Genomic DNA, 9,037 nt, shown 5'->3' on the forward strand with positions numbered 1-9,037 from the left:
TGCATGTTTATTTATGTAAATCATCGACCTTTCTAGACCCATTGAAGAGAATGATGTGTTTTCAAAACAACTTTTCTTGTTGGGCTTTCTTTTCTTTACCGCTAGGGAGAGAATTGTTTGAGCAAAAGGTTAATCTACCTCTCATAAAGATTCATTTTTCTCTTTTCCTCAAAATGTAAAATATGTGAGAAAGAACATTATCTGTCTAGTGTTTCAACAACCGAACACAACCCTACTTTTAACGTTTCAACAGGGGCTATGCTGGGGCATGGGAATGCTGAATGGACAGCATTCCTCCTCCCATAAGATAATTTAAAAAAAAAATCATGCGATGAGGTTCAAAGAGATTTTTTGTAATTATTATTATTATGGAGAAGATTATGGGGAAGAACACAGGCTGTAGGCAGCCTAGCAAAGATAATTTTCCCTTATTATTAGGAGAAAAGAACATTATCCAATTGTATGCTCCTATGCCAAGACATATAAGACAGTGAAATGACCACCTTGTCCCCCTTGTTTGATGCTAAGGCACACAATCCCATTGGATCTGATACTGACACGGGCTACATGATCGAGTAGCATTCTCTCCCCCATAATATTATTAGCGACCAAGAACATTACCTAATTGCGTGGCCCCTATGCTAAAACAAAGGCAAATGGGAACATATGTCAAAACATCCAACATAGGAGTAGGATGGTCACTTTCCTACCACTGTGACTGCACACAAGAGCGCAAGACCGAGTTGCATTTTTCCTTTTTTTTCTCTCATTCTTATTAGGGATTGTTTTCCCGTAGCATATGCTATTGTGCTCGCACCAACTGATCAATAGACTAAAAAGCTTTTCTCCTATTATTGTCCAGTGAATTTGGGTATCATGCGCACGATTTCTCCTATCATTGTTCCTAATAACTCTTAAAATTAAAATTCATATTTATACAATGATCATTTTATGTCTCTCTTCCAATTTTTTTTTTTTTTTTTTTTGAATTTTTTTTGAATTTTCCATCCTCTTCTTAACCATGATTTTATGCGAGCTTTCATACATTTAAGCACCAGATAAAACAACCAAGCATTAGAGAAAATTAAGAAATCAAATAAAAAGGGATTGAAATCATCTGCAATTCTGATTTCGTACAATTCCGTAAAATACCATTTTCAGAGGGTGACACATGTACTGATACCAATACAATGATCCAAATCTGATACAACTAATAAAACCTTAAATCAGTAAAGAAACATTTAAATCAGAACTATACCATTACATTGGTATCACTACACGTCACCCCTGAAGATGATATTTCACAAAATTGTACGAGATCAAAATTACAAACGATTTTTTTTTCCATAAAAAGTGGAAGGGCCCTCTCGAGACACAGGCTGATGCTGATCCATTCATTGCAATAAGGCTGCATTTAGTAGACATTCCTAGAATCCATTCTAGGTCAATAATACCATACCCCTATTTGGATTAATTTCTAGAATCATGTTTGCCATGCAATCCCATTCTCAAAATGTAGAATGCAAACACTGTCTAGATTCATTTTTATCTAAAATGCATTCTTGATTTTTGAATACCAATGGGCAATATTCATAATGATTCAGGAAACTAGAGATCTCATTCTGAATATGTAGATGAATTGCAACTGCTGCATCCTCAAACTCTCTGCTTTGTCCACGAAGAAGAAGCCATCGTCTCTCAAGGCAAGTTCCTCTCCCCAACATCTTCAATGTGACCGCGGCTACCCACTGTTGGGCAAAGGAGGGTTTCCCTCATAGTGTTGGCGATGGAAGCAAAGCTCGGTGTGGCAGGACCCAAAAGGGATTGGCAAATATCTAGTACTCCAATAACATGTCTCAGGCGGTGGTGTCTACAGGCTACACCAAGATCTCTCTCTGTGGCACAATAGGTTTCTATCAAAGCTTGCAAATCTCTATGATGCAATGAGCGTACGCAGGTCTCTGAGTTCATGGTTAATGGTACATCCATGGACAAGAAGTTCCAGGACCTTGATCTTGAATCCATTAAAAAAATTGAGAATGAATAAAAAACCGTATCGAATCATCAAAAATCAGATTACTCCCCAAGTCACCAATTCACAAATTAAACAAAAACTAATCAACAATTACGCCATATCACAATCTAAAGAATTCCCACCACATGAACAAATCAATCTTCAATTCACTTGTTCTATGTTTCAGAACTGTTTTTCAACGAAGAAACTAACTATATAAGTTGTAACGACTTATATATACAGGTACTTCGACTGTCACAAAAGTATCCTAAGCATTCAAATTCTTGCATTGTAACGACTAAGCCCTTTCACCACGGATTCGCCTAGCCAGTTGAATGTCTTTCGGCATAATAGTAACTCTCTTGGCATGAATAGCGCAGAGATTGGTGTCTTCAAACAATCCTACAAGATAAGCCTCAGCAGCCTCTTGAAGCGCAAGCACTGCGTGGCTCTGGAACCTCAAATCCGTCTGAAATAGAAAGAAGAAAATGTAATCAGAAACCCTATTTAAATTGAAAAAATACAATTTCCCAAAAACGAACAAAGAGAACGATACCTTGAAGTCCTGAGCGATCTCACGAACCAGTCGTTGGAATGGGAGCTTACGGATCAAAAGCTCTGTACTCTTCTGGTACTTACGAATTTCTCTGCCATTGGAAAAAGAGAATCAAGAAATTAGGGTTTTGAAGGACATTGGAAACCAAATTAAAAAAAGATCATGTTCAGGTTCACACCTAAGGGCGACAGTTCCAGGACGGTATCGGTGAGGCTTCTTGACTCCACCAGTTGTTGGAGCAGACTTCCTTGCAGCCTTCATAGAATTTGCAGAAAAATTCAAATGAAATGGTCAGATCCATCACAAAAATTGGACATATATGGAGATGAAATCGAACACAAAATCCATAAAAACAAACCTTTGTAGCGAGCTGCTTCCTTGGAGCCTTCCCTCCAGTGGATTTGCGCGCAGTTTGCTTCGTACGAGCCATTACCCTTAGGTGTAGAAGAAGTAGCAAAAACAATAATCGGATCCAGAAGGGAAGGGAAGGAGGAAGATTACTGTAGAAAGGATAGCTTTGAGAGAGAGGCCAAGAGATGGGTTATATATACTTGGAAAGAAAGGACGGTTTTCTCGGTGAACAGAAAGGGGAAAGCTCGGAAAAAGCACACGATCCGTGTGCTTCATTCTGATTGGTCCATTCTATCAGACACGGATCGACATATATCACACATTTACAAGTAACGTGTTACTAGGGTGTTAAACGATTTGGTTCAGTTTGACACGGACCTGGGGGTGTAGAAGGGTTGAAATCGTCTGTAATTCCGATCTCGTATAATTTCATGAAATACCACCTTTAGGGGGTGACACGTGTATTGATACTAATGCAATGGTTCAGATCTGATATAACTAATAAAACCTTAAATCAGTGAAAAGTCATTTAAATCAGATCTAGACCATTGCATTTGTATCAATACACGTGTCACCCCCTTAAGATGGTATTTCATGGAATTTTACGAGATCGGAATTGCAGGCGATTTTTTTCCGTATAGAAGGCAGAAAAAGAAATCAAACCGTTCATTAATCGGATTTTGTTAGAGTAATCGCAGCCACTTATGAAAATGATTTCAATTTGAATTTGAGTCTAACACAATTTTTTGCATTTTTTGTTTATTTTTTTAAGTGATTCTTGATCTTAAATGCTATATGGTAATCTAAAAAAAAAAAGGGATTTTGTAACCTAGAAGAAACAGGTATGGTTTTTATTTAACAAAATCAGTTCGGTTAGAAACCAATATTTACATAAAATACTATCTTCACCATAGGTTTCAAAGTTGTGATTTTTAAATAAAATCTAAAAATAGTTAATAATTTTTAATAAATTCTAAGTTATAAAAACCATTATTACACAAATAGCTAAAGTCGATGCAGTCCTATTGCCTTTTTAAACTTCTTCTACCATCATCGTAACAAAGATGGTGAATAACAAGTGATTTACCATCTCCCTGGAAACCATATATTTCAAAGAAATAAGGGAAGAGAGATATGTTTCAATCCTCTTTATTGGATTTGTAAGGTTTTGAGCATGCAACCATATTACAATGATTAGTAATTTAATTAAGATGTTAATACTAGTTGGGTTCAGGCTTAAACAAGAATGAGCAAAGATCCTCTTTATTGGATTGGGAGTTTGGGACTACTCTGCAGTTCAGTGTATCAACCTACATTGAACTTTTCAACCTTAGTTTTCCATAAAATCTGCTTGCTATCGACAAAATCCAATAAGTAGATAATACTAATGGCATGGATTCTAGTTTAACAGGTCTGGAAAAAAGAAAAAAAAAAAAGGGCTATATTAGGTGCTCATGTAAAGTAAGATCAAAACCAGGAAATCACAAGAAGAGACTTGAAAATGCCTAGGCACCAGATATGCTGCAAAAAAACCATTCACAAATCACAACAAAAGATCAGACTATGAATCTTGCAATCGGGTTTGCTACAGGGCTTATACTAAAGTTTTCAGGGTAAGACGATTCATTTTCAGTTCATTTCAAAAAAAAAAAAAAATGTAACCAGATTTACCACACTTTTTATCCAATTTTTGTTCCAAAAAAATGAAAAAAATCCATTTTTTTAAACATTACAGTACAGAGCCTAACTAATAGATAGTCTATGCATCATGAGTACAAGAACTGATTTCGGCAACCGACTTCCAAATTGATTTGTATCTTGAAAGATTTCTTACACTCTGGGGCTTCACACTGCTTCGCGGCAAACTTTTTGGCTAGTAAGGTACTAATTATGATGTGTACAAATGTATGACCTAATTCCTATCTATAGATTCAAAAAATGTGTTCTATAACTTCCATGAGTGAAAGATCATTGCACTTCTCATTGTCTAGGTAAGACACATCACCCATGCTTCTAGATTAAAAGAAAATGACTGATATTAGGAATGAAGGTCCACCTCTAGCATGGATTTAAAAATTAGTATCCCTGATTAGTCATATATCTATCTTTATTAGGCCAATTTCATAACAGAAAATCATTTTATAACCTAAAATCTTCACATTTTAACGGATTCATTAATATTGTATTTATCTTATCAAAATTGATACGCATCAACCAAAACAACCAACATGATACCAATACCTAAATCCCTATTTCTAAGATGATTAACATAGATGGAATATTTTTACAAGGGCAAGACTAATTTCACACGCTCCTATCTATGCCCCACCCCCCACCCCCCACCCCCCACCCCAACCCCAACCCCAACCCCAACCCCAACCCTAAAACATACATTAAGCTAACAGGCGGCACAAGACAAGTCCTTAAAAAAGAGAAATAAGGAAATCTTTCAAAAAGAGAAGAAAGAGAAACATTATGTCATAATGGATGCTAACTTGTGGTAAATCGGCCGTGTGCCTAGTTTCACTTACTTGGGACATAGGAGAGAATGCTACCAAACTTCATAGCAGCTAGAGCCTACTTGCATCTCCCTCCTTAAAACATTATACACCCCCAATTTTGGAAAGAGTCTCACAAAGGCAATGCCTAACAAAGAACTCAATCCCATTGCATTGCCTAACGGCCCTAACCAATACCTTTGAGCGTCTTTAGTTAAAATCTCTAAATTTCCTTAGGAACCAGGGATCAGCTATTGGCACCGTCAAGCCTACGAAAACACATAACTCAACCTAATTAGTCTATTAGATACATTTAGGTTCCATTTCTTAAGAGAACCCCAATGTCAAGTGCTAGAGCCATAACATCCCCCCCCCAAAAAAAAATCTTTTTCCAAAAAAAAATTGTCACAAGGGTTCCCCTGAACCTGAATGACAAATCTATCCCCCCCCCCTGCGGGACACAAACAGAGAGAGACTCGAGGAAGAAAAAAAAAAAAAAGACATATGCTTCATTCCCAAAGAACAGCAAGCTCAGCCCAAGCCCACTTGACCCTATCCTAACCCAAAAATATCAACCCTAGCCCAGGCCGAGGTCCTATCAGGCACAAGGCCACGGTTGGGTTCTCTCTTTTTGATAAATAAGGGCTCGGGTTTCCCAATCCACACTTGGACGGAGGTAGAAAGGAACATTTCAAAGAGGAACAGGAAAGAGAATGAGAGACAGATTTAGAAATAGCCATACCATCATACCGAACCTGGCCCAGGTGTCTTATCCGCAAAGAATTCCATATGGTTGCCGAAAGTAAATGAGGCTACAATGGCTACGTGGTGCAATCGCCAGACCAAATCGAAGAATGGTATTTCATCTAAAAAAACGTAGTCAGAACTTTTTTGTATTCAGGAATTTTAACCTTTCAATCCCCCCCCCCCCCAAACCCACACACAAAAAACAGTGTCCCAATCGTTTCGTATCATCGAGATTCAGTAACCACATATCTAAAGATAGAATCTGCTTTTCAAACTAGAGATTTTATGATTTTCACATTGAAGAAAGAACAAAATCTGCAGAATTCAAGCTTCGAACTTATTCTACATAACCTTTTTCAACCACAGATTCCCACAAGAAAAGGAAGAAAAGAGAGAGAGAGAGAGAGAGAGAGAGAGAGAGAGAGAGAGAGAGGGAGAGAGAGAGAGAGATTAAAACCCCATCAGTCCAGCCATATATACAACCATCTGTAATTTGTCAGTAAAGGATACTTTCATTCCTTCATTAAATCACGCAGCTGTGGCCTTCTTAGCTTTCTTTGCAGCAGGTGACTTTATCGACTTGGGTTGCTTCGGTTTTGCTGGAGTTGATCTCTTCATCTTCTTTGCACCAACCTTCTTCACAGGTTTCGCCGTCTTCTTCTTGGCCGGAGTCACCGTCTTCTTCACCGTCTTAGAAGCTTTAGGAGCGGCAGCACCTGATTTGGGTTTAACCACTTTATCCTTCTTCCCTGCAGAAGTCTTCGCAGCCTTAACCACCACATCCTTTTTCCCTGATTCGGACAGTTTGAAAGAAGCCTTGATCTTGATCAGCTTCCCCTTTGCAACACAGTTTTTCAATTGAAGAGCCAAAATTTTCCTGAAATTTGCAGGCAAGACGGCCTTGTGCTTCTCCTCCATGTACTTAGCTATGGCGTATGGACTTGAACCACTCTTATCTTGGAGTGCCAATAACGCCTCCTTAATCATCTATACCGTTCAAGCATAAGGATTTAAAATCGATTAGATTTCGAGAACAGTAAGAGAATCATAAATTTTTTCAAAAAAAGCTAACCACGATCACAAGATCTTTACAATTAATTTTCTGTTACCTGGAAATAAGGAGGATGAGAGGGTTGAGATGCCTTAGCCGATTTAGGCTTCTTCTCTTTCGGAACCTTCGCCTTCTTCTCCTTCACCGGCTTCGCTGGCTTCTCCTCCACCGCCGTGGGCTCCACCGGCGGCAATTCAGCCACCACGGCCACCGTTTCACCTTCACCAGCCATTGAAAATTGATATCACAATACCCAAACAGAATTGAGACTAAACGCAGACGCTTTACTTCTGACGATGGCTTCGAAAGATCTGGTTCTCGCTATTTATACGAGTGCCCTGGTTTGGCGCAGAATGAGAAAGCGAGCTGTGATTGGTCAATTTACTCTCACACGGATCGTAAGCTTTTGGTGAGATATGATCGGAACCGTCCATGTGGATGGTAATCTTGACGTTATTGATTAATGCTATTTAGTGCCAGATTTTATGGATATGCTTGTTTTGCTACCCATCTTGAAACCAATCCAATAGGAAATCAAAGAAAAGGGTCATGAGGATTATGTTCTTGTGTTTAAGGGTTGTGTTTTCTTAATCAATTTGTGCCCTAATTTATTTGATTCCGATTATTTTCTCTAAATGATCATTTCTCTAGATTGAATAGCAGGCTTCAACGATTCTAGATATATATTTATCAATTAAAATGGCTATGGTTTGTGCTTCCTTTTTTAGCCCTTATGTGTTGAGTCACCTTGTGTTTGTGTTTGTGTCTGTGAGATGATAGTGTGAAGCATGGTTATAGGTATTGGTATTGGACATCGTATCAGTCTCCTACGATATGGATATCGTTGCATTAGTATTGATTTGGTATCAATCTATTATTAGATGAAAAAAGAATCACTTTCTTGGTCGATACTGAACATATTTCTAGTTTGATAAGTTTGTACCTTATTTCGTTTCGTTGTGTTCCTCATTTAACTTTCACATGCCCGTCATTATATCTTTGCATAGTATGTAGCCTAATAAATTTGTACCCTATTTAATTCACTATATGCATCTCTTCACCTTTGTATATTATCTAGCTCGATAGGAGTGTACCTAAACTTGATTCATTATGTTAATCATTTCACATTTGCATATATCTAGCCCGCTAGGATTATACCCCGACTAAGCTCCATATGTTTATCATTTCATATTCACACAGCATCTAGCTTGATGGGTTTGTACCCCGATTCAGTTCACCATATTAATCTTTTCACTTTCAAATAATGTCTAACCCGATAGTTTTGTACCCCAAGTCAATTCACTATGTTAGTCATTTCACCTTTTTCTCCTGTCTAGCCAAATAGGTTAGTACCCAAATAGATGGAACCCACCCAAATAGATGGACCGATATGATACAATGCTTCATTCCATGTTGGGAAGTGAAAGCCTTTCTCTTCTTCTATTTCATTTGCTTCTTTTTTGTTCATTTTGCATGAGTTGTCATTGATATAAAATGTATTTTTCAACATAGATTAATCATAAGAAGAAAAAAATTACGATGTTGCAAAACTCTATACAATAATCATAATAGTGTGTTAAGTTGGTTTATCTCCAATTATTATTATTATTATTTTTTTTTTCTTTATATAATACATTTCAATGCACCTGTTAGAGTTAACTATATGTTACATTAAGAGGAATAGAACTCATGTTCTTTGTTTTATTTGCATTTTTCTGTTTGTTATACATGAGCCATTTCTAATCTAGTTTAAAATAAAATTTGGTTATATTAATAAATAAATAAAATTAAAGCATCTTAATAAATTTGTTGTAATGAAA

General features: G+C 37.3%; 2 protein-coding genes across 3 annotated transcripts; both read right to left on the reverse strand.

Annotated features, from left to right (window-relative positions):
• Positions 1-2,161: 2,161 nt before the first annotated feature.
• LOC122061865 (histone H3.3) lies at positions 2,162-3,100 on the reverse strand. Its single transcript, XM_042625382.1, has 4 exons — positions 2,929-3,100; positions 2,749-2,825; positions 2,571-2,661; positions 2,162-2,483 (listed from the first exon to the last, which is right to left on the reverse strand). Exons 1-4 carry the CDS (start codon positions 2,998-3,000, stop codon positions 2,313-2,315), a joined length of 411 nt encoding a protein of 136 aa, XP_042481316.1. The 5' UTR covers positions 3,001-3,100; the 3' UTR covers positions 2,162-2,312.
• Positions 3,101-6,429: 3,329 nt separating this feature from the next.
• On the reverse strand, positions 6,430-7,526 carry LOC122062128 (histone H1). 2 transcript variants are annotated; one of them, XR_006134807.1, is made up of 3 exons: positions 7,276-7,526; positions 6,617-7,153; positions 6,430-6,578 (listed from the first exon to the last, which is right to left on the reverse strand). XR_006134807.1 is itself a non-coding variant. In XM_042625793.1 (2 exons), exons 1-2 carry the CDS (start codon positions 7,447-7,449, stop codon positions 6,695-6,697), a joined length of 633 nt encoding a protein of 210 aa, XP_042481727.1. In that variant the 5' UTR covers positions 7,450-7,526; the 3' UTR covers positions 6,430-6,694. The 2 variants fall into 2 exon arrangements, 1 of the variants encoding a protein (XP_042481727.1); XM_042625793.1 differs by having other exon boundaries at positions 6,430-7,153.
• Positions 7,527-9,037: the final 1,511 nt, after the last annotated feature.

Source organism: Macadamia integrifolia, chromosome 14, assembly GCF_013358625.1.
Source record: "Macadamia integrifolia cultivar HAES 741 chromosome 14, SCU_Mint_v3, whole genome shotgun sequence".
Classification (NCBI taxonomy): domain Eukaryota; kingdom Viridiplantae; phylum Streptophyta; class Magnoliopsida; order Proteales; family Proteaceae; genus Macadamia; species Macadamia integrifolia.

Excerpts from the sequence above, each read along its gene's own strand:
- LOC122061865 (XM_042625382.1), bottom strand. The coding sequence starts at position 3,000 with ATGGCTCGTACGAAGCAAACTGCGCGCAAATCCACTGGAGGGAAGGCT. Across the intron at positions 2,826-2,928 it reads GGAAGCAGCTCGCTACAAAG|GCTGCAAGGAAGTCTGCTCC; the intron begins GTTTGTTTTTAT and ends AATTCTATGAAG. Across the intron at positions 2,484-2,570 it reads AGATCGCTCAGGACTTCAAG|ACGGATTTGAGGTTCCAGAG; the intron begins GTATCGTTCTCT and ends TTTCTATTTCAG.
- LOC122062128 (XM_042625793.1), bottom strand. The coding sequence starts at position 7,449 with ATGGCTGGTGAAGGTGAAACGGTGGCCGTGGTGGCTGAATTGCCGCCG. Across the intron at positions 7,154-7,275 it reads CTCATCCTCCTTATTTCCAG|ATGATTAAGGAGGCGTTATT; the intron begins GTAACAGAAAAT and ends TGAACGGTATAG.